Here is a 26312-nt window from a genome sequence, read left to right on the forward strand (position 1 = left end):
ATGACCGCCACCCTCAGCTTTCAAAGCCAGTCCTCTGCAGCAAGCGAGCTGCACATCCCGTCACCCTGCTGCAGCAAGCTGCATAACAGCGCTTGGTAGAACTGCTTTCCAGCAGCCACGAGCAGTTGTTTGATCACAGTGCAGCAGCCACGGCGGGCACGGGTCACTTCCCTGCACTCTGCTGCCCTCCGCGACGAGGCTGATAACTCCTGACAGCGATAGGCGCAGAGGTGACCGACCGCTGTGCAGTTGATATGGAATATAAAGCGGGTTCTGGAGCTCGGTGTCAACCACCATTTCAGCCAGAGGCAGGCTCCATTTTGCTCTATGTCACTAAGAACAGACAGACCCATTCACAGGGCATTTAAAGGCCATAAAAATCAGTTTTAAATGCATAATTTTGTGGTAATATCACCTATTGTAAAAGAAGGGGAGTGTTAAGTGCAGCGATAAGAGTTCTCCTTGCTACGGGAAGGCTGCCTTTTGTTTTAAGAGAAGAAACAAGGACACACACACACAAAAAGCCACTAAGACTGTCTGTCTTGCTCCCCCACAAGTAGAATCTGCTCTTGTTCCATATACATAAATGGTAAAATTACTGCTGGTTTCCTTGAGAGTCCTAAGTGCTACAGCTATTTACATACCAACAAAGAGCTTCTGCATTAACAAAACATTTGAACAACATAGGAAATTGCACAGAGGTGGCTGACAGAGAACAAAGAACATAGAGGCAGAATAACAACTAATGCATGGGAATTTCACCACACACAGAAAAACATTACGAACGTTTTTAGCAAATGCAAGAGTGAAAGATTTTCCAGCAGCTATACGATTTAACAGCAAATGATCTCCTGAAAATGGGAATAAACACAACAGCTCCAAGTTAACCGTTTTAACACTGCATGCAAAGCTAACTTGCAAATAGTCACATTTGCAAATGCCTAAATTAGATGTTATATAAATGTCAATGTAATCCAAACTTTCCGCTTGAAGATTCAAGGAAAGGGCAAAAACTGTAAATAGATGTGTGTATGTTAAATAATGAACGTGAGCAGCTAGCCCAGCAACGAAATCATTCAGATTTAGTTTTAACAGCTGATGTGAATCGTTACATTTCCTGGATAGAGAATCAGAAATTAAGTGGCTGGCATCCACATAGAGGACAAAATATTCCAGGCAGAACGTCAGCTCAAGGCCAACGTCTAGCAAGTGAGTATTGCTATGAATACTGTTTCCTTCAAAGTTACTTTGCCAAACCAATCCTTTCGAAGGTGTATTTTCTTTGCTGCTCTGATTTTGTATTTAGAATCCCAACCTTGTTACCAAGAACTAAAGAAGCAAATTTATATGTGCTTTCTTTTACCAGAGAACGAAACTCCTGGGCCCGCAGTGCAGAACAGACAGGTACCAGCTCTGCAGCAGCAGCAGAAGCTTCCAGCCATGCCCTCCGGTCAGCCCCCGGGCGCCCTGCTCGCGGCACGCACCGACGCAACTCCTACCGAGTGCCCAAGGTGCTTTTCTCCAGTAAAGGCTAACGGAGATGGCAGGAGGCTGCACTCTCACAGGTTAAGAACTGCTTCACAGCACAAATACGGAGCGAAAACTGTGAGATTTCGTAAGTGGTCCTTCTGAGCCCGACCGTGCAGCTGCGCGCCTCGCTGAGAAGCAACTCGAGCACGTGAGCAGCCGGAGCACGGCACAGCCATTGCACTCCGCAGGTGCCCCGCGCTGAAGAAACCGTGAGAAACACCCGGCTAGCAGTACAGGCGGTTTTTTTTTTGTTTGGTTGGTTTTTTGTTTTTTTTTTACGGTGATCACACCTTGCATTTTGCAACGGCAGGCTGAAGTTATCGCAGCACCGCCTCTGGGCGGGGAAACACCCTGACCTCCATGCCAGTCCCCCCCGCCCCGACAGCCACCCCTTACCTGCTGCTGCTGCTGCTGCTGCCGCCCTCTGCCGGCGGCCCCGGGCCGGTGAGGTGAGCCCCGCTTCGTGCCGCGGCCACACGCGGGCGGCAGCGCGGCGCCTCCCAGGCCAGCGGCTGCCTCGTGCCGCCTCGTGGCGCCTCGTGCAGCGCCGCGGGACCCGGCGCCCGCCCCGCGCGGCGGCTCGGGATGGGCAGCGCGAGGCCGGCAGGGTGCCGTTGCGCGTGCTGCCAGCCGGCCCCGAGGAAAACGAATGGGAAATACAAGTGTCCTCTAAGCGTCAGTGTTTTTGAATAAGTATCAGCGGGTTTATAAAGATTAGGTCATTAATGGAATTTAGCAACGTCGCTGCCCGGTGTTCCCCAAGGGCCTGGCCGGAACCCAGGCCGCAGCTCAGCCGGGGCGGTGAGCCAGAAACTCTGCTCCTGCGTAACGCTACAGCCCCGCGCGTGCCGGAGGGATTTTTTTCAGTTGCTCGGGTCGTAGTGCAGCTACAAAACGAGCCCAGGGTCAGGACTGAGCGCGGGAGGAACGCAGCAATGCTTTCTCCCTTCGCACTATCTGGATCGGACTGCAGGTGCAGCCAGCCTGCTCTCCTTTGTGGGCCATGCACACTCAGAAGCTGGCAAGAAAATCTGAGATTACGCTTATTTTATGTATTGATCACCACATTGTTAGGAACACAGCACCACATTAGGAAAGGTTAGCAGAAATAAGTAACATCAGACATGCACCAACCATCTGGTCCGCTTTTGTTCATACTAAGTGTGTTATTTGTTTCCAGGTTTGCCCATAGGAGTTCTCTTTCCATTGCCAGAGTACTCCATACAGATTGACCTGTCCCAGCACTGCCCTCTGAGAATACTGATCAAAAGAAGTTTAAAACAGAAGAATAAAATAAAATAAAATAAAAAAATTTAAAAAAGAGTTGCGTGAGCCTGCTGTGGCAGGGTTCAGTCTGAGTTTGGCAAGCTAGACTGGAAGCTGGTTTTCCCACTATGACCCACAGCAGAATACAGTGGAAGCCTCCTCCAGGAAGAGAGATGTACAGCTTTTATTGTGTGTTACAGATAACCACAGTACGCTTTATCAGTAGTCACTGTATGGATCTAAAGAGATATACAATTATTGTGAATATGCTATATTACTAAACTAGTATTACCATGAAAATGAAAAATCTTTACCAGACCAGAAGACTACTTATATCTGGCTTATCTCAGAGGTTTGTTAATTGTTTACAAATATTTTTGCTGTGTTGTATCCTGCAATTCTAGAACTGATGGACAACAACACAGGCTTCAAAAGTCTTACCAAAATTCCCAACTTGATATACATGCTATAGCTAAGGCTTAAAACATTAAGTTCCAGACAAGTTCAAGTCTCAAATCTCTTAAATATCTCTTAAATCTCTGGATAGTGAAAGTGCTCTAATATACTTGCTCCTGAGGACAACTTCCCCCCCAAATTATTTTTTAGTGTATACTTATGAGGGCTGCACCAAATGTAATGCCTCCTTTTTTATGATGTTGGCCACGATATCAGAGTTGAGTGGTGGTGGGATGCAGTAGAGGCTGAACCTTCCCAGTAGGTATCCTGTTACATTTTTTTGCTATCTGACAGAATTGCATCTGACATGGAAGTGCAGATGAAGCAAAGGTACATCATTGAATTGTTTCCCAGTGATATTCATCAACACTTGGTGAGCATTTATGGACGCCAAACAGTGGATGTGAGAACAGCAAGGCAGTGAGTGGTGTGTTTCAGTAGTGGTGACAGCAACATGAGAGACAAGCCACATTCTGGACAGTCATGCAGACTTCTGTGAGTGCGACATGCAGGCTCATGTTTATCACCAGTGAAAATGAATACCTAATGGTGGTGATGACATTGAAAAACAATCTTTTGTAGCTGAAAATTTGCTCTATCAGTAGCATTATTGTGCTCTTTGTCTTTGTTGCTGTTTCCATGGAAATAAACAGGAGGCATTACTTTCAGAGCAACCTACATAAAATTCACTGGTAATTTACAAACACATTTGCAGTTTTTTATTATTGGAAAGTAAGCATATCTTTGGTAAATATCTACTACTTTGTCCTTTACTTAGTTTAAAAACTTAATTCATTTTTAAATCTAGGTTAATTCATTTTAAATAACTATTTATATAATGAATAAGGCTTATATGGCACAGTGCTGAATGAGATGAATGGGTCTACATAGCAAACCTGAATGATGTTTTCAGGTTACATGCCCTGTTAATTCTACATCCATGCTCTGGCTCAGTTTCTTTTAGTGCTCTTCAGCCAGGCACAGGAAGCTGAATCTGAATGAGAGCTTTCTAATGAATTATATTTCAACATTTAAAGGTGCCACAAGTCTAGAAAATACTGTCTAGTTAAATGATACATTCTGCAGCATGTACTGAATTGTATGTTAAAAGCTACAGCAAACCAATTAGTGTAAGACTGAAATAATATATTATAGCTGCAGTATTTCCTAAAAATGTCTGTTTCACCACTTGTGCAGTAAAACAGAAAAAATACTCACTATGCATGCTTGTACAAGTTGTAGGTGACTGCTTGCTCCCAAAGGCACAGGCCACAGTTAATGTGAATGAAAGCCTGACAACAAATATTGGCTTCTGTATTATTACAAAAATCCAATTAGAAAGTGAATGCCTGAACTGGTATTTTTACTGTTTGCATACAGAATTTCTTCACTTTTTCTAAAAGATACTATGACATGTCCTTTAAGAAGCACAACAGCTTTAAGCAGAGCCTGTAATTTCAGAGGAGAAATGTTTGGCTTACAGAGTTTTGGGGATTATTTTAAACATATCCAAGAAATGGTAAGGTTATTTTTAATAATAATTACAGTCTTATTTGTTCTACTACAGTTTTTTTATTCATCTGTCTCTTTAAAGGCTCTTGTCTTACATTTGAGACAATAAATAGCATACTTTACAATAAATAATATTCAACTCAAAAGTATTGTATGTAGAAAATAATGTAACACTGTAATAGGATCTTCAAGATCAATTCCATCTTATATATTCTGCAGCAAAAATAACATTTCTAGTAGGAAGGAATTACTTATAAACCTAGCAAGATCTACACATTCATGTGTGTAAACAACTTAACAAGGTTTATTATGCTTCCAGAAAAGCTTTGCTTTTACAGTAAGTTTTAAGCTAAATGTTATCATAATATGGTATATTATATATAACAGTGTTGTATTTAGCTCCATCACAAATTTAATTTGAAAATAAAAATGGAGTGCCATTATTTACAATGAAAAGTAACTTTTCCTTCACAAGTGACTGTATCTGCGTGTGAACAAAATGTTGGGGCGAGGCATTCCAGATGAACTGCAGCTGAGGTTGGACGAGGATGATTTCATGATGAACTGTGGTGGTCCTGGCAATAAACACCTGGAAACGATATGAAAAATATAGCAGAATTTATAGGTAAGACCAAGATTCAAGATTGAAGCAGCTAGTTGTTCATGTGCTTACTTTATAATGGTTAAATACAAGAAAATACGTATGATAAGCACTATTTATAACACATACGGAATACTAGGCAATGAATAACTCATTAAACAGATCCTAAGGTCAGGGACAGTTTAGCAAAATTTCAGGATGGTGTATGATAATCAAACATCTTGCCAGTTCTCAATGTTTAAAGCAAGAAGGTAAATAAAAACAGTCATCCTGTGCAACAGTGCCATCCAAATTTAACATTTCACTCATTGTCTTTGCTATTGTAGAACTACTTCTTCAATTTAAACTGGGTAAAAACTGCAGTTTATGTTAACTAGATTATTAAAGTTTAAGTTGCTAAAAAATGTTTATTAGGAAAAAAAAAAAAAACAATTTCTCAGCTTTGATTTCCTGCTGTCCTTCCCTAAAAATTGCCATGCTAGCATCACAATTCTCGTAAAGCAAGAAACAGTGATGCAACAACACTGTGAGTCACATGATTTATATTTCTATATTCATACAGCTATATTGTTCGTATTTTATATAATGCTATAAAAGTGATTTATCATTTCTAATACTCATTCTTAAATCCGTTTTTATTTTATCATTTACTATTAGTTGCAGAAATTATTACATGAGCACAGTAACTGCAGACGTAACATCCATACAAAATCAGAGCATTGTAATGAGTTATGGCAGCGTTAGGATGGATGAACACAACACATTATATAAATTATTGCTTAAAAAAATCATTGCATCATTCTACTGAGTCATATTGATTAATGATGAATAAGTTAAAGGATTGATCTTACGAATCACGTTATTATCAAAATATTATTATTCTTTTATTTTCATCAATTTACAGGGGGGAAAAAAATATCTGATTTGTTCTGGGCTGGTGATGTGTTTCATAGCTCACTATCTCACCAGACTGAGTTCTGTGTTTTCTTGTTGATACAGAGAACAGCCTTAGTGCCTGTCAGAGAATTTGTCATAATGCCACTTAGCAAGCTGTAAGGATCTAGTAATAGATGGTATTTTTCACATTTCTTAAATATTCTAACATCAGTGAATTTATCAAAATGTGAAAGGTCTGGCACTTTATACAGTTTATTTCTTGGCTATTATCTGAAGAGGTTTTGGTATAACTTTTGAGTACTCTCATTGTTTTCTCTACACTTAATTTTGTGTGGAAAAAAAGGCATTAATTCCCGTTTGCACTATTACTCCTATTCATCCTATTACATCCTATTCTCTGCATCACATAGAGTGGATGTAGAGTTAAGGAGCTGGGATTGAGAACAAATTTAAAAAATGGAAAGAAGAACCCCTGCTGTTTTCATTACATCCTTTTTCTCTTCCTATGTACAAATAGATTTTACCAAATAAAGGAGTATCTGCTAACTTTGAAAGCTTTAGTCATCAACACAAAACAAAAAGCAGTGTTCTGGTCAGAAAAAAAAAAAAAGACAAAGGGAGTTCTTCAAGTTAGACATTAGAGAGTCTTGAAACAATGTCTTTCTCGTACATTTATTAAATTATCTCTGATCTCTTGCACCTGCAAAATTTAACTATTAGGCAAAAAAATTATTAGTGGTAGTGCAGCTTCTTATGTAATTTAAGGACAGAAACTTAGATGAAACAATACTGTATTTCTCCCATTTCTAGAAATAGAAGTTCATTGCCTTACGTGATGTGGGGCACAATAGGTAAGAGCATTTGTTTCCAAACGTATCTTTCATTTCACAAATTCAGAATGTCATAGTTAACTACCATATTGCTTTACCAGGTCCTAGATTCCTCTAGCTTGCAAAAGTTTTGAATAAACTTCCATTCAGTGTCAAAATAAACACAGAAACCGGAGATGAAAAAAGTTTTGTTGGGTCATCCATTCCACCTCTTTCCAAATGCAAGATTGTTAGCTGCAGTACATTAGAGTAATCTGATCAGTTTGAATAGTTTGTGGTTGGTTACAATGAAAAATTTTCTGCAGTATTAACAGTAAAAGCAATAAAAACTTCAAGCCTGAAGATTTTCTACTCTGAACTAAACCAAATTACTTTACCGGACTCCTGCTGCAGCTCAGTAATGTTGATATTGAATAGGATTCGTTTTGTGGCTAAGGTACTTCAACTTTTGCTGTGACCAAACAAATGCAGTTTTCAGCTGGTTTTGAATTGTTAGATCGCCTTTAGATTTATATGACAATAACAAATGAATTTAGTATATCAAATAACTGGCCTTAGATATACCAAGTACACAATTAAGTCATAAATTTAACAGATAATTTATCAAAGTTTTTGCTATTCACATGATATTTAACTCACTCTTCTCTAATATAGCGTCTGTGACATGTTTCATATAAACAAAGTTTTTGTATTTTATATACATAATAATTCAAATTGCCATTATGGATAGAATTTGGAGCCTAAGTAATTTGAAACTTATGTTTAATTTTCCATCTAAGGTTGTTAAATTACAGAGCCTTGACTCCCACACTGGGAGGATTTTCAGTGATCCCCGTGCTGACAATATGATCCTTATTGTATCCAGTTGAAAAACTAAACCAGCCAATGGAGAATCGGGTAAGTGCCAAAGAGGTTTTTTTTTTACTATATGATGCTGTTTTGCAAGGTTTGAAAACATATTTATGTTCTGTGAGATGAAATAATAAAACTTGAAATCTGTAGGGTTTGGAAATCAACTTTGCAAAACTGTGCAATACAGTAAATCAGATGGCACTTACCTGACCCTTGGCTGGAGCTGAGGCCCTATAGCATCCCACTGCGAATGTCAAGCCAGAAGTATCATACATGTTAGGATACCTCTAGGAATGCAAATCTGGAATCAATGACTTTGAGGGATCTGAGAAGGGGAAGAAAGGAAATTTTCAGTTCACTTTGCAAAAAGCCTTTGCTGCGGCTACTTGAGCAGTTGGCAATCAAGATTTTAATAAGTGTAGTTTCACACAAAATCTAAATACCTAATTTTTTGGGAAGCACTTCATGACAGGACTAGAGAGCTCAAAATGGTCTTCTATCAAGGGAACTGGGTTTTGTTTTTTATTTTTGCCTTTCTTTTTGTTTTTTGTTTGTTTGTTTGTTTGTTTTGTTTCTTTTTTTTTTTTCTTTTAATATTTAGTGAACTGGGTTTATAGGGAAGTGTGGCAGTAGTGGCTTATATTAATTCTGTCCCAGTATTACCTTTGATCATTGTATTTTAGGAAGAGAACACTAAAGTGCATACCTTGTATCATCCCAGCTAGGACTAATTCCAGTCAGGGATCCTCTTGAGTCTGATGAATATTTGTACACCACTAGCAGGCAGTGCTTACAAAGCTGCACTATTCGTTGGCAACACTGTAGTTGCTCAGGAGTCACCACCTCTGTGCTTTTACTGAATATGGTTTCCCAAGAGTTCCTGTTATGGAAACAGATAAGACTTCATGTTTTCTGCAATCTGTGAGCTTTATTCCTTTATATCAGATTTAACAATAGAGGAACAGGAGAAAATGCATTAACATGCCTGTTTACAGAAAGATTCTATACTATTTAACAAACAATTCAGATGCTGGGAGTCCAAATACCACATTAAAAAGTTTATTTTCATATGTGAAATATCCCAAATCTATTTTTCATTTAATATGTTCCTTAAGCATTTATAGGGCTATTACTTAGGTTTAGCACGTAAAGATTTGCTGTCGCGTAATTGTAGATGGTGTCTTGTAACAGGAATAAGAAAAATCACTATTTTTAACAGGCCACCAGCTGAATGCAGATCTGATGTGATATTAATAAAAGGAATATGTTATTTATAAATCTCTCCACAGCACAATAATAACTTAAGTTCATAATACCAAGAAATCAATATTAAAAGAACATAAAGGAGATTAGCACACATTCTGCTTTCCTGTCCCAGTAAGAAGAAAGATTTTAAGTTTAGTCATTGAAATACTGCTTATTATCCCATCTGGCCATATGGAGGTGATCTCCCACTATTAAGTACAACTTACAAGGTGCATGTACAGAAGCTTTCTTTTTTAAATGCAGACCATCATGCTTTTGTTTGTTTTCTTAAAAAGCCATTTCCGTTTCAAAAACAATAACAAAAAATGAAAAAATAAGTGATAAAACATATCTGATATGTTTATTACAGAAGTTGATATTAGTTTTAGTATATACACTAACACTTGTGTTTGTGCCTATGTTATGCTTCATGCAAAAGCCTGATCAGATTACAGACCATTATCTATGTTCTAAAGGCAATGTGGTCGCTGTTAAGGCCACTTTTTCATCAAAACATTTCCCAGTACCACAGATGGCATTGTAAGCTCGATGCTTTTTACTTGGTTGTTAAAGAAGCACTTCAGAGAGTGAGGAAAATTTGCTGCATCTATTTTTTGGGATCAACATGGCATTTGGGATGATTTACCTTTTCCCACTGAGATCAGTAGTAGACTTTACATCCCTGAGGTAAGATGTTTGTTCTTAAAACAATGGATTTTAGTACACATCAAAGAACCAGCATGCCTTCTTCAGCCTAATGGGATATATATTTTTTTAATTGCAATGTATTAGCATGCAATTATGAATATTAATGAGTAAAACAAACCACGTATACCTGATTTTTCAGCCTGGATTCCCAGTCTAAATAGTATGTGCAAGCTGAAACCGTTCAGTCCTACAGATTTTCCATTGCATAGGTAATATTCAACTGACAAAAGTATTTGTCTCATTAATTCTTATCCATATAATGAGTTAAGAAACATGTTTTCTAAGGCAAAGGTGTTTATTTAATAAGCAGAATAATTATACTCCTTGAAGAACTGCTTTCCTTAATGTATTTTTCTCAATATTGTTCCCTGACCATGAAATTTTCACATTTACTATTGCATGAAAATTAATCTACTGTCTTTATTATTTCTTCCACCATGTGACATCTGGTGGAAAGGAGCAAAATGAAGCTCTAAGTATTACATTCGTTCACCGGATTCACAGTGTTACACGTAATTATTTTCTAATTCAACCCATAAATCTCCAAAATCTCCTGCTAGAAACTCTCCTGATAAATTCCTTAAGTTCTGGGCTTTGAGGTCTGTGATTACTTTCCCACAGTTATGAGAGACTTTATCAGTGAAGAAGAATATATGGCCTGCTATAATTATGGTTGATTACAAGTGTGATGATATACAATTACCCTAATAAAAAAGATTGATGTTTGGAAATATATGTGTGAATTTTAATGAGATTTCATATAAGTGTTACTGATCAATCTCCTCCATAAGCTACACAGATTCAGTTCATACTCCGTTATACTGCAGTCACAATGACTGGAGTACTGTACCCAATGAACCTTAATTTATTATGCTGTAACTTAAGTTTCCATACATGAGTAAGAAATCACTGAGCTCTTAATAGATCTAGAGAATATTATGCTTGGTTGTGCAATACTTTCAATTATTTCACATAGTTTTTAAAGCCATCTCAGGTGAACTGTAACTTCCGGTTAGTTGTAATTGTTTACTATGTAGTAATACAAACAAAGCCTTATGAAATCATCTATACCCATGTAATTTCACTAGGATTTCTTTGGTTTTTTTGTTCATTCTTCTTGCTATTAAAAAAAAAAAAAAAAAAAAAAAAAAAAAAAGCTAATGGCTATTATCTTTGTTATTCTCCTAAGATGTACATATTAATTGATAATAAAAGTGCCATACTTCTTGATATATTTTCACATACTCATACTGTTTATTGATTAGCACAGTGATACCTCCCTCCACACATTTGTCCCCAAATTCTACACATGCCCTTCATTTATTCTAAACTGTTCTTTAAAATGGCACAGTTAACCCTAAGGATGACAGATGAGAAGCTGGTCTCTGTTGCATAGTTGTCTTGAGGTCTGTGTTGAGCATTACATGGCAAGAGTGATTTATTGCAACTGAATAAACAACATATTGACTAGATACAAACATCCTTTCAACTTGCTTGCTTCTACTAATTTTGTAGCAGGTATGTTACATGTAGAATGATCTCAACACATAGTGGTTATTCGTATATATATACTTTTACAGTATTTTTAGAAATTTTTACATAACAACTCCTTTTACAAGGAATTGGATGTTTGTCAAAGAGCATAGCTCCACTCACAAGTCAGCTGGGACTTGATCTGCATCAATGAAAGTATTGCTAGATGGGAAATCCTGCTTTTCATTGAACCCAAAGACTGTTTCCCCGAGCCAAGTGAACAGAATTCTTTATTGGTTTTGAACAAAATATATTATTTTTAAAAAGAAAAAGCTTAAAAGACATTTTTTTTCAACACAGATGATTTGCAAAAGAGCACACTAAAAATAAGATTCAAAATAAGAATAGCATTACTGAAAGGGAACATATAATATTATATCACGGCAAAAAACTTAGTTTTCACTAAAAGATTTGCACACCTCTACTGCCATTAAGAAGGGACTCTTTAGCTGTTGAGGATTATGTAAAATAAGTGTTTTAGACTGGAAAAACAAGCTTAAGAAAAGGTTTCTCTGTTAACTTCTTGAGCATGCTAAATTCCTGACAGCTACTTCTAACAAGTCTTAACCCTAAAAAAAAAAAATAAGATGACTTAACGGTTCGCACAACAACAAACCTTCAGCAATGAGAAAATAACTGTAAGACAACAACAAAATTGATGACCTTTTGGATGCTCTCAGATCCCTCGTTTTTGTTAGCACATTCTTCTATTATGTTAGGAAATAATTAACAAGTGCAGTACATGTGTTCTCTACATACAACAAATAACTGCAAGAGAAGAATATATTGAGCTTGATTCTTTTGTAGATACAAAGCCATTAGCATACGACATTTGTCGTTCATCTTCAATAAGCCACTTGAAATATCTTATGTAAGCTACTAAAATCCCATCCCATTCTTTTAAAAACTGTATATATACTTTCAGAAAAAGTGTATTTTTGTGTGCAATATATCTCATATTTACACATTACCATTTTATCAAGAAATTTGGAGAATCAGACCACAGGTATAAAATCCTTACACAAATGTCATTGATTTCAGGAATGTAGATTTTGAAGCATAGGATATTGAACTTTTAAAATATGGCCTGACTGCTCTTTCCTCTCTAGAAAATTTATTTGTAATCCAAGCATATCTGCTTACCTCAGTGTGCACATTTCCTATTCTGCACATACTTAAATTGCCACCACTGTGTGAACCAGCAAACATAATCAAGCTCAAAAATTCTGACCCATTATTTGTAAATGACAGAACAGAGATTGCGTTTGGCAAGAGATAGTTGCACCTGAGATTGAACTTTCCTCTCACAAGTCTTGAGACAGCAATGATTTTTTGGAGAGTAAGTCCACATTTGACACAGTGACCTGGCCTAAAAATTGTGGATTATCCAAATGAAAGAGTTGAACAAAAGCTCAGCTATTTAGAAAATTAGATTATGTCCTCAGATTATTATATTTGTGAAAATCTTACTAAATGTTGGATTCCATTACTGAAAGAGTTGGCATAGGTTATTAGATTTCCAATTATACTATATCTATACATTGTTTTAAAATGAGTTCAATGTATTACAGTGTTCTCTTGAATGAAAATGAGCAATAAAGTATGCTTGCATTGATCGTAACTGTGAAGTTATTAAAAAGATTAAGATATTAAGTAAAATGGGCTTACCCTGAATTACAGAAACAGTTCCACAGACCTTGACCATGGCTCCAAAGTAAACGATTAAATACACGGTTAAAGAGACGGTACAGATGTAGATTTTCAATGTCTGGAGCCTTCCAGACGTGCTGGAGGACCGCACGAACACTTGTCTTGACTATATCCAAAACCTAGGTAACAGTATTTGAAGCGTATCAAAGAAAGGCATACTGCAAAATCCAAAAAACAACTGTTCTCTGATTCACTGCACACACAGATCACTGCATAGCTGTAAATTCCCACAGATGACTACATTTCATTTCTGTGCATTCAGCAGCAAACCTTTATGAGATGCTTTTTCTGTCAATAAAATTTTGGAAAACTAAATAAAAATATTTTATTTTTATTGCAAAAAAGTTCCTTTCCTTTTTTTTTCAGTCTGTTGAATACTAGCTAATTTAAACGGCAAAAAGCATTTGAAGTGAAACAAAATTAGAGACTAGAAGCAACATAACTAACAACCCAAATATTATAAATTTGAAGATTATCTCTTTTTCCCCTCCCTTTTAAAATGCCATGTATTTTATAAAGAACGAAAATGTCCTGAAAAACTAAAAAAGCTGCTTCTGGTTTAATGTTTGTTGAAACTCAGCATTTACACTAGATCAAACTATTTTAATTTAGCTTTCAGCTGAGAAATAAGCTAGTGAAATAAGCAACAAAATAGGAAAATATTTAAAAAGTAAAAAGAGTAATGTCTATAGCAATGAAAGGGATTTTAGATATTTTATATATATATATATATAAAAATATAAAATGGAAAGTGGGATTCATCATGTCTGTTTTTACATCTGTAAGTTCTCTCAGGTCAGTCGTCTAAGATCCCTCTATACTTACTGGAAGGAAACAAGCTGAAAGAATGTACTGACATCTGTTTATTCAGATACATCAATAAAACCAGGAATAGGAAGCAGTAAACTTCCAGAACACTCTAGTAGTAACTTGCCCCTTCATTGGAGCTCCGAACTCTGCCCTAAAAGAGCCTATGGTGCATGTAGCCTTTAAAAAAAAAACAACAAAAAGAACAAAAAAAAACCCCACAAAACCAACCACATACCCATAATTTTACATAACGTGGGCACCCTTGTTGCCTCTTTATAAAAATATCATCTCCAAAAAAGCATCACACTCAACCGGGCGGTGAACTGATGAAGGTATTCTTTCAGTATAAGATGTTGCAAATTTGAAAATTTAGAAAGTATGGTACTCTCTGTGGCAACTTTCAGATGTATGAAAGACAGACTTGTATGGCTAAATATATAGGTCTCAAAAGGTGAAGGAGATTTAATAAAAACAAAATATGGAAGCATGATGTAGAATTTCAATTTTTTAGATCTGCATTACAAACTGTTGCTCATAAATAGTCTTATTACACTTGACAAACAAACAAACCTGTGGATGTCTGATAAAAACAACCCGGATGAGATGTGTCATTGACATGTTATTTGAGTTCTTTTTTGAAGAAATAGGATTGTATCCATGTATAGGTGTTGTTTTAATCCAGTGCATACAGTTGCAACGAGAACACTGCTGTCCTATCTGTTCAGAATCTTTGCAAATACAGTTGAAAAAACAGGCTGTGATCTCTCACACTTGATCCCAAGAGTGAGATAGAAAGATTAGATGCCACTGAGTAGCCTTTTTTTTAGCATCTGGATAGAGCCTTGCATCTTATAGCAAGCTACAGACTGTCAGGTACTATGGAGGGGGAAAAAAAACAACCTGCTCTGTTTTTGCTGTGTTGACATTGCCAGTACGCCAGAGTGGGAAATATCACACTTAATTGTTCTTAATTTGCAAACACAGCCTCAATCATCCATTTAAGAAAAAGAGACAAGGCATTGCAAAAGGGCTGGAACTTCATGGAGCATACAAACCCATTTTTCTAAGCTAATTTCCCTAGATTGCCTTCATCTTTCTGTTTACATCAATTTACATCATCATCATAGCCAATTATCTAAGTGTAACAGAACAAGATGTTATAAAAGAGTATATTCAAAACAAGATGAACAGACCTCTGGTAACCATCAAAACAGTTTTTAAAGAAATTATGTAAAGTGATGTAACACAAAACAGTCACAACTCCTGTCATACAGAAGTCTCTTTTTCCTAAAAGTCTTGGAAGATTAAATTTCATTTTAGCATGTACTGATTTCATAGCTTTCTTCTAAATGCCTCCTTTAACTCTGCTGTAATGTTGTAATGTTAGAAGGGAAGAATATGAGCAAGAGTTTAATTTCTCTGCATTATGTAGAATAATATTTAAAAAAATACATCTGTCAGGGACAAGCACCGTGAAATCTTGTGCATTGCCCAGGTATTCTCGTTTTTTTAGAACTTGCCAGTAATTCTGAAGTATAGTTAAGGGGACTGAGTTCCTGTTTTGTATTTCACAAAGTTGCAGAAAGTACCTTTGAGACAGATTCTTTACTTGCATAAATATGCTTCACCTTGAGCTCTTTTCTGCTTTACCCACCCCACTGGAATATAAAACACACTTCTTTCAAATCAACAAAAGCTTACATTTGGCAGTCCTGAGCTGCAATGTCATTGTCAAAGTTAATCCATTTTTATGAACTACCCTTCCAAGAATAACTATCTGATAGCTTGAAGGGATTGAGGCTAAAAACAGTAAAGAAAAAAAAAATTATTTCCAGCGTCCAAAGATGAAGGGCCCACTTGTGCTTCAAGAATCATTAGCTTCCCAAGTAGCAAATGATGCCCCCCAAAAGAGCAGCAAAGACAACCATATTCGTGGTTGTGCAGTTTTACCAATAAAGGCCTAGCATATCAACCTGTATCATCCCAACGTAAATGTGCCCTTGCCTTTACATGACTGCCAGCCAAATAAAGGGCATAACTAACCTATATTGTAGACTTTTGGAAATGATAATAATAGTGCTTACAAGAGAACATTCTGAAAAGAATGAAAAACAAGAATAGGGGATGGTGAAGACAGAAAAGGAAAGGAAGGTAGAGGGGAAAAAAGAATAATTGGAGAGAGAGAGAAAAAAAAGAAAACAAAGTACCTTAACTAGTCTTTTGTGAAAGCCCTGTATCTCAGTTGTAATTATGGGCCTCATTCAGGGACCCTTATTCATACTCATAGCTGCACAGACTAAAGGAATCAATTCTGGCAACATAACCCCTATTATCTCCAGCTGCCCCATAGACTTCTTCTGCAAAGAGATGTTCACTGCAGCAGCAGCATGAATTTGAGACACTGTTAGCTATATATATATGTATATGTACCTATATCTGTCCATCTCCCCATCCTCCCAGCAACTCTTCCTCTATATCACTACAAGTCCACACTAAGCCTCTCTCTGGATTTGCACTAAAGGTTATAACTGCCACATGCACACAGTGGAAAAGACCTATGTGAATGCCTATTGGCATTGCAACAGTCATTCCTGTAACAAGAAACAAATTAGATCATTTTAGATAGGATCTAGGATAGGAAAAAATTAAACAATTTCAGCAAATGAAGACGGCTGCTGTACAGATTCCTGACAATGGACAAGAAGTCTGCTCAGTTATAGTGCTGCCACTTGACATGGTTAAAGAAGAATTCTAGTTATGTTATAGCTTTCCACGCTGTCAAGTCTGTCATGTCTACTTTAACTTTTAAAAGCTGTATAGATGCACATTCAATGTAGCATCTGAACTGCATAATTTGACTTGAATAGTCAGATATATTTCTATCAAATGATATCACATTAAGGTAATGTTCTCTCTGTCCAGTACGAAAACAAGCATTTAATGCAATGTTCAATAAAATACAGTTTGAAAGCCTGAGAATCATAGGGCTGATTTTAAATAAAAGTTGAGATGAGGATCAGAAATTGTTCTCCTGTTCAACCATCAACCAACCTTTTCCAATGATAGTATTTATCATGTGTGCAGCGTTTTTATTAAGTTGCTTACTTTTATGGTCTATAAAACTGATTGTGAAACTGAGAAATACAGAAATTAAATGCCTGGAACAGATATGCTAATCCACATATTTTGTCAGTGACTGAAACTAAAATCCAAATACTGCTTTAGGGTCACCTAAGTACTAACAGTACTCTCAAAAATTTCTTCTACATTAAGTTAAATAAATATTATATTGGGAAGATGACTTTGACTGACATATGTTATGTCACACAGATATGTCTGGCATCCTATACTGTGTCAGTTTTTAAAAAGATAAAAAATTCTTCAGCTGCTGTATACAACAGTAGCTCATAGACAGCAGATGAATAAAGACAGAATGATAAACAAATGTAATTATTCCTTTCTAAGACTAAAGTAGACAGTTGAATGCTATAACAATGTTAAAAATCTGTGCTTGGCTGGCCTGCTTTTTCTTTAACATGATCTGTTGTAAAACAGTGTGTCAAAGACTCAACTAACGAAGTGCAATATCACTAACTCCTAATGGAGTTTTAACATTCCTAGTCTGAAATTATTAACTAACCTATCCTTATCAATCAAATCTGCTGAATCAGTACCCTTCTCAGAATGTTTGCTAAAAGGATAGGTATCCAAGGGCTTTTTTTTTCCCCTTTCAGCAGTCCAGTTTTTAAAGAAATTGTTTTTGTAATTATATTTCAGAAAAATTACACTTGTCTAAATACGGAGCATCATCATTACCTGTAATAGGATTAATCCATATGCATTAGAGAAACTAGCCAGTATTGGAACATCTCAAGTCACTCTCAAAAACTGCTAAACACCAGTAGGCACACTGCTATTTGTCTACACCTGATGATCTTGAGAGAACGAAATCTGTATCACTTACTTTTCGTTGCTTTACAGAATCCAGTTTTACTAACCAATATGATGCCACTTTTGTTTTATGGTACTTCCAATTATCCATTATCTGTAGTCGTTGCAAAACAAAAGAAAAAAATAAATGCATGTAAAAATAATCATAATCTGACACTTCATTCACAGATATTCACAATTTTAACATATGGACTATCTAGAATATCTCTGTGTAAAAAGATTCTCTCTAAAATATTTTCAAATTTATATTGGGAGACATTTGCCAAGATATGTTCAGCAGTTTAATCCTTCCATCTTTAGTACCTAGATTTTGACAGCCCTACACTACAAAGCAGATAGAAGCCTATCTTGACTGACACAGTTGTGATTCCTTCAAAGCAGCACTGTGAGTTCCACAATGCATAACAGTTTCTTTGTTTCATAACAGACATCAGATACACATCGAAAACATGCTTTCTATCTTTGTGTTCTATTCCAGACCTATGGCCAGCTCTGCTTGACAGCTAATATACAATTACTTCTTTACTTCCATGAAGAAATATTTTCCAACAGAAATTGATTAAAGCCAGATGAATTTTAAGGAGAATTCTGCAGTAAGAAATAGTATTTAAAATCATCCTAGCACTCTATTTAGAATGCACCACTAGATGGAGTGCATTTACAAACACACACACAAACACACACACGTAGATAGATAAATATGCATATGCTCTTGCATTTCTGAAAGTAAAATTAATGATGAATTTTATTCCTAGTTTTGAGAAGAGAATCCAAACATGCTATTTACAAATGCTGTCTTTTAAAATCAACTAAATCAACCATCAATACAGGACAATTCCTTTCCACTGTGATGCATTTGCACAGATTATTGGAGACTTAAAAACATTTCTACAAATTCAGAAACTCACAGAAGAGAATAAAGAGCATTTCCAACTGGATAAGGAATTACCCTGATGAACGCACCATGAGCTGCTTACTTACATCACAATACAGGGGTTAATTTAAATGACTACATCCCTCTATTTCTACTGAATTGAGAAAAACCTCTCTATTTTTTTCTTTTCCAAGCTTACATTAGTTTCTTTGCAGTAGAGATCTATAAGAGATTTAAATACCATATATGTTTTGTTATAGAGCCGAATATTAGATGTTGCTTTTTAATTCTCCCTCAGATCAGGGATTGCTTCATATATCAAGTGGTAAGGCTGATGGAATGTTGGATGTGAGAAAATGCAAGCTAGCAGGCTATAGGAGCCAAAAAAAGAGTGTGAATTGTGATCGTTATGACTAGCAACCTCCCAGCATACCTCTCTGTGTTCTCCAGTAAGCATATTCAAATTAAACATGTCAGGATCTGCACTAACAATACCAGATAAAATATAAACTGTTAATGAGTTGTAACATTATTCTTAACTTACTTCAAAGTCTGAACTGTCTCCACAATGAAAAACTGATTTTTCCTAATCTTTCTGATAGTTGTCATATATTTTATGAAGGCATAAGAATGTTTTCAGTGCCGCTTTTTTAAGGTCAGAAAGTATGCAAAGCTGCAAGCTTTTGAAATCTTTGAATTATCCTGAGTTATGGAAGTTCTAAGGCCACAGGAGCTCATGAATCATAAATTGAACTTTCTACTTTCTTTCATTCTAGCAGCATAAACAGTAAGTATCTAGACGGTAATTCTTCTTTCTTATTTATAGATACTTACTTCTTCTATAATTAATTCTGATTCTTCATCTGTTTTTCCTGGGAACTTCATTCTCATGTCATTGAAAATGAGTAGAGTCTCTTTTGTCAAAGCGATTTCTTGCTCTTTAGTTTTCTGCTGCAGTAAGGACTCACTCTAAAAACAATATTAAGCAGAGGAAAAAAAAAAAAATCAGGCATGATATTAGATTGTCAGATGGTAACAAAGATATTTCCTTGATAAAAAATTCTAAACAAGGAGATATGGAATACACTTGAGAAATGCACAGACATAGTACCTGATACATATCTGACATACGTGTATACCTTGTACATTAACCCATCAAGGTTACTTTCAGTTGTAAAGAGATGCAAGAAAAGCCAAGTTTGAACGCATGTTTGTTTGAAACAAGGTAAGAAAATATATGATAGATATTCATGGTTACCACTTAGAATTTAGATTTGATGTGAGATAACTAAGTTCAATATAATTAAAAGAAATTCTTACTAAAAAGTTCATTTTAGGTCTGTCTGCACAGCAACAAATCTAAATTAATATTTAACAGAAACTGCCAATTGTATGACTTTGTGCAAAGTCTTCAAGGAAACATAAAGAAGCAAAAACATTTTAATCACACTCTGATCCATGGGTTTCTGGCACTGTCTTCAGTTTTCTGGGATATTGCTAAATATCTACAAATCCACTTTTGATCATAACTGCTATAATAATACATCTGTAATCCCCAAATGTAAATCACAAATGGCTCGGGTTGGAAGGAACTTTGAAGATCATCTATTTCTAATCTCCAAGAACAGGCTGCCCAGAGCCCCACACAACCTGGCCTTCAGCACCTTCCTCCAGGGATGGGGCACCCAGAGCTTTTCCTGGCAGACTGTGTCAGTGCCTCACCACTGTCCTTGTGAAAAATTTTTTTCCTAATGTCTAGTCTAAATCTTTACTCTAATTTCAAGTCATTACTCCCTGTCCCATCACTGTTAAAGATTCCCGTCTCTCCTTCTCAGTACTGGAAGTTTTCTGTAGTGGTTCCCTGCAGCCTTCCCTTCTCCAGGCTGAACAAGCCCAGCTCTTTCAACCTGTCTTGATAGGAAAGGTGCTCCAGCCCTCTGATCATCTTTGTGGTCCTCCTCTAGACCCACTCCAATAAGTCCATGTCTTTATTACATTGAGGACCCAGAGCTGAATGCAGTGCTCTAAACAGCTCATTCTAAACTCAAGTTTTCATACGTTTCAGTACGTTTGAATCTTACAAGCCTCCAAAAATGACAAAATACTTTTTTTTTCCTGCCTGAAGGATCAATAAACTAATTTAACATGGACAAATTATTTCTTCTTAGCAAGTTCTAGTTTATCAATTTCAATTTTTTTAGCAGTAATATATAGTATATCGTTCTTAGTTGCAAAAATAATTATGATCAGAGTTGCATTCACAATATAGTGCTAAATTACCTGTAGTTCTTATCCATTTTCTAAGTTATTTTATTCACATTATTTTAAGAAACACGACTTAAGCTCTATTACCTCCCATAATTGATCTGCATACCAAGATCATTTCCATGCTAGAGCTTTCTCAATGAAAAATAAGTATAGTTTCTTGCCCGTGTTAAGAGATTAGACCATTTTTTACATCATTCAGCAAGAGACTGGTTTTAATCTTTCAGTAATTTGTATTTGATATAGAGTTAATGTGAGTAAAAAAATCTATATCAGCCCTGTCTCATTTAGCTCTTAGAATACATCTTGATGATAAAAGGGTACATTTTAAACTTGAGATAGCTAATGTGATAAAACAACACCTTTAACACGTTGTGGTAAAGACACAATCTTAACGTCTTCCCAATTCTATTAGCTGACTTTAAAAGATAGAAAACCACACTAAGGAGTATTTCACAAGGCGTCAGCAAACAATTTTAAAAGGATCCTTTTTCATCATTTAGACAAAGCCTCACAGGCAAAACAGAAAACGTGCATTCTGTTGGATGCATCTTTACTAGAGATAGTAAATACTGTGAAGCAACTTAATTAGCATTACAAAAGGATTTCTGACAATCAAAGCACACCACAGGAAAGAAAGGCTGCAAGTGTGGGTAACAAATGCCAATCTGTACTGCCCCATCTCCAGATAAGTTGTTTGGGTGATGAAATGTACAGGTCATGCAATAAAGTATGAATTGAAACATAAAAATTAAAAAAATAAAAAATAAAAAAGTATGTTTCAGAAATACACTGTTATCTTACAGCTACACAAATTCTAAACAGTTAAAATTCTTTGATCTATTTTTTTTTCTTTTTCTATTCATGATTTAGTTGGACCACCCGAGTAAATGTTTTGTTTGCCTAACTCAGGGACAAGCTTCAAAAGGAAATATGTGTCTAGACCTGTCTTTCTAGATATCTTATATTCCTGAGTATCTCTCAAAATAGAATTTAATTGATGATAATGCATCACGATTTTTGACACTGTAAAAATCAGTAATGTATTCACTGAACTTCAGAGAAATTAAACATTTTTGAATGTTATCTCACCCCTGAAGAGTTCATAGTTCCCAAGCTGGATGTCTGACAGCCTCTGGATGAAGATGGGCTGCAATTTAAAGAACGAGACCTATTCACTGAGGATGCACGCTGGATTTGCAGAGGTGTTTTGGCAGAGAAGGGACGATGCTCAGCTGCGTGTGACTGCATAGACAATACTGATATTGAACGAGGGCAGCTTACTGAACGCCTTATTGGACCTGTAGATGATGATGAGGATGAATGTGATGGAGATTTTGTATTTTTAATCGAAGGTTTCCAGTTCATTCTACCTGCAGACAAATTAAAAGTTTAACAAGTAGTTGCATCATTTAAGACCCATTTTTCCATCAGTAACTAACATACAACTAACAGGTGTGTACATCCATTAAAGTGTCACATACCTTATACATAGTAGTCATTCATGTCAGATCCCCCAGTATATTTTTTATTATATATTCTATTAGAACATTTATTTCTTCTTCCTAGTCACCTTTAATCAGGTAGACTCAGTCCTCTATAACATGCATCAGATTTAATACAGAGCACATATTTCTCTATAGGCTAAAAATTGTGTGGGGCTGCTACATTAGGCTTCCTGAATGGAATAATATGGAAGAAAGAGTTTGGTTGCTGTAGCACATATCTCTAGGCCCATCTTCCCCCATCTGCTCTGACATAATTGTAAAGCTTTTTAATTCAGTCTGAATAAAGAATGCTAACATTAAAAATAAAATTTTAGAAATACTTGTGTAATAACACGATGGAACTTTTCTCAAAGTAATAAAAGAGCAAAGAGAAGCATTTACAACATTTCCAAGTGTAACTCAGGTGTATCTTTCCCTATAGCAATCTTGTAAAAAATCCTTTTTAAAACAAAAAAATTTCATTAATTTAGAAAAGATTTTAAAGATGAACTGAAAAAAACCAACATATTTAACCCTGAGTTACAAATGCTAATATATTCTGAAATAAGTGAAGCATTTTATATAATTTCTCATGTATGCCAGACTTAGCTAGAAGCATGATAATTTCACTTACCTGATCGTTCTGAAGGTTTATATTTATTTTCTTCAAGATCATATGATACTTTTTTCTCTTTTTTCTCATTGTGGTCTTCCTTTTCAGTTTCATCTCCTGACCCTGACATACTGCTGCCACTATCACAGCTGCTATCACTACTGTAGTTCTTAAATTTTCTTAAGGGTTGTGCAATTTCTGGCATAGAACACAAGGGCTGAAGCAAAACAAAACAACACACACACACACACACACACAAAAAAAAAAAAAAAAAAAAAAGAAGCAAAAAAATTAATTTTCTTCATAATCCGAAAAAAACAGAAGAACATTTTACTAGATTTGTGAGTTATGGAGGTTCATTTGTACATACTTAAACTCTCCCAAATTTGACTGGAAGATTTTCCGTAATTTTAAAATAAAAGTTTAAGTAGCTCATTAAACTAATGACAATAATCCCAAACATTCTCACACAAATAGCAGCATAATACAGTAAGGTGAAAATGTCATTTTATTTTATTTCAAGTACAATTTATACTACCCAACATATTGGATTAAAGTTTAAAATCACCAGTCAAATGATACAGAATATTATTTACAATCAGTTGCAATCCTTAACTAGTATTTGCAGAAAGTGAAGAAATGTTTTAACAATGATCACTCTGAAGTAATGAGGCACACAATGGAACTTCAGCTGGTATGCTTCTGAAGGAGCATCCTATAGAAAGCAGGATCTGGAAGGATACAGCAGGCTATGTTAGGCATCTTTGGAATCCCATATGTACATGGGATTCAGTGTCATTAAGTAATTAATCACATGCTATTACCAAGGCTAATGTGAGATAAAGAGCAAAAAGTAGGAGACAGTGTTGCAAGAATGGAGGTAACAGCAGAAAATTTTCCTTCTTACAGAAGTCGTGGTGCAGTCAACAGAAGTGCAATGTCCTCCATTATATCTATCAACCTAAGAAGTCTCATGTGGTCCCTTTTTTCCCCCCTACATGCTTTCTGTCCATTAACTCCCATTTATAGTAAGTGATGGCTTCATCTTCCTAGTTGTCTAATGGACACCAATTTTGTCTCACATTACAAAATATTGTAATTTCCAAACACGCTTTGGATCAGCATGAAATAGAAAAGTTCCCAGGATTCATTTAAGTTTTAATATAATTTAATGCACAAATATAAATTATGAAGGACAATATTTAATAGCTAAACACAAGCTACCTAAACTTCTACTCCAGACAAGGAAGTGATAGTATGTTTATGCAGACTCGAGCTGTCTGGCCAGAAAAGGAAAAGTTAAAGAAATATTCAGAATAAAGTGGTATATCCCACAGGGGAAAGCCCTGACAGTTGTTCAGACTACACAACAAGGAGTATTATGATGTCTACCTACCAGCCAAAAGGACAAATTAAGGTGTCTCAACACTTAGTGATTTCTCAGAAATAGCTATCCTAATTATGAAATAATATGTATCATGGAAAGATACTTATTAAACATTCTTGATCTTATACAAGAAATAATAATAAACATTTCCAATCAAAAATCATGGATTTTAAAGATCTTATTTCCAGTTACCATATGCATATTCCTAACACTTTCTATACTTAAAAATAATAAGAACAGCCTGAACAAGACTTCAGATCAATTAAACAAGAATAAGAAGAAAGGTCAAAGAAATTACAAAAAGAAATAATAACAAATAAAATCCAGATCTGGGTTTAAAGTCACAATTTTATTTATAGTAAATTGCTTAGCAGTTCTAATCAGCTTGGTTTTCCCTCATTTTGCTTGATTGAACTCATTTGATTCTATAACAGAAGAATTATAACAAAATTTCCTCTAAAGTATATGCATTTATTGTATTTCCTTCGATCTTTTTTGTATGCAGTAGGTGCAGTGTAATAAACACAGCAGTGTAAACCTTCCAGTATGCAAGTCTAAGGTGCCCTCTAGAGGCCAGAAACTAAAAAGACATTTTCAGAAAATATTTCTCAAGCCATGCAAAATTCAATAACGTTTTTAATTGCAGACAAAATTGTCTTTGCTCTGGAAGACTCTCAGCTTGTTTTCTAACATGAGCTCCCAACTGTATTCAAATTTAAAAAAAAAAAGAAAAAGAAAAAAGAAAAAAAAAAGAAAGAGAGAGAGGCTGAAATTTTTAGCAAAAATGTTTTGTTTTTACATGCAAAGATTATTTATACAACTATATTATATGCTATATTATAATACTATAAATATTATTTATACAACTGCACACCTTGTATCCCTCAGTTTTATGTATGGACATGGAGGAAAATGAGGGAAAAATGTTTTTCTCCCTCCTTATTGTTCCAGCTGTTTACATTCCCTACTGTTTCTTCAAAGAAGGGAGTGTGCCCAAGGCAAAGTGTGATTTCCTGAGCACTAAAGATTTAGGGAAGGCAAGACTTTTAAGAATCTTTACCAGTTTGCAGAGATACAGAGTGTGTTCAAGGCAAAGGTTCAATTGAACTGTGTGCACAACCAGAAAGCATTAAGCTAAAAATAACATAGATTCACTTTAAATTCAGATTTTGGCTCCAAGATACATCGTATGATGTTTTTAGCAAGTAAGCAAGCTGCAGATACATCATGACCATAAATAATCCTTTGAGCTTCCATAGTGCCTCTTATCCCATGATCTCAAAAATCCTCAGTGGCACTAATTGACTAAAGATCAAAGCATTCTTTTGAGATAATTTGTGGATATAAAAGATCATTTCACACACTGAAATCAAGTAGTCTCTTGTAGAACAGTTGTTGCCATACCCAGCAATTCCTCAAAACAGCTTAGAGAGAAAAAGAATACCATAGAGTTAAAATTTTTCATTTTTCATTTCATTTTTTAAGCAAAACACACAGGCTAATGGGAGCATGAGGAAGAAAGCATGCACCAGGATCAGCTAACTAAATTCCCCGATTAAAATCCTCAGACCACTTTTTTATAGAGAGGAATAGAAAAATGCTATCTAAAACTCAAATACCTTAGGTCCTCGCTGTCTTGTGCATTTTCCCATTAGTTTTTCATCATCTATTTCACACTGCTCCAGAAGATCCAAAATGTCCTCCTCCTAGAAATAGGAATTTCACTATGATTAATTCAAAAGATGGCATGTCCTATTCTTCCAAAGTTCAAGTGCCAACTGATCG

The 26312-nt window shown here is 35.7% G+C and overlaps 1 protein-coding gene across 1 annotated transcript in view; it reads right to left on the reverse strand.

Moving 5' to 3' along the window:
* Positions 1 to 5232: 5232 nt before the first annotated feature.
* TTLL7 (tubulin tyrosine ligase like 7) overlaps positions 5233 to 26312 on the reverse strand; it is a gene marked incomplete at both ends in the record, with an annotated part of 43047 nt that continues 21967 nt past the window's right edge. Inside the window, 9 exons of the mRNA XM_079536159.1 lie at positions 5233 to 5353; positions 8651 to 8824; positions 13099 to 13259; positions 17915 to 17995; positions 19610 to 19744; positions 21403 to 21459; positions 22133 to 22409; positions 23158 to 23357; positions 26147 to 26233. Coding sequence (XP_079392285.1) covers positions 5233 to 5353; positions 8651 to 8824; positions 13099 to 13259; positions 17915 to 17995; positions 19610 to 19744; positions 21403 to 21459; positions 22133 to 22409; positions 23158 to 23357; positions 26147 to 26233 — 1293 coding nt within the window. The remainder of the gene's footprint in view (positions 5354 to 8650; positions 8825 to 13098; positions 13260 to 17914; positions 17996 to 19609; positions 19745 to 21402; positions 21460 to 22132; positions 22410 to 23157; positions 23358 to 26146; positions 26234 to 26312) is intronic.

The sequence above is a fragment of the Tetrao urogallus genome (assembly GCF_951394365.1).
Source record: "Tetrao urogallus genome assembly, chromosome: 5".
Lineage (NCBI taxonomy): Eukaryota > Metazoa > Chordata > Aves > Galliformes > Phasianidae > Tetrao > Tetrao urogallus.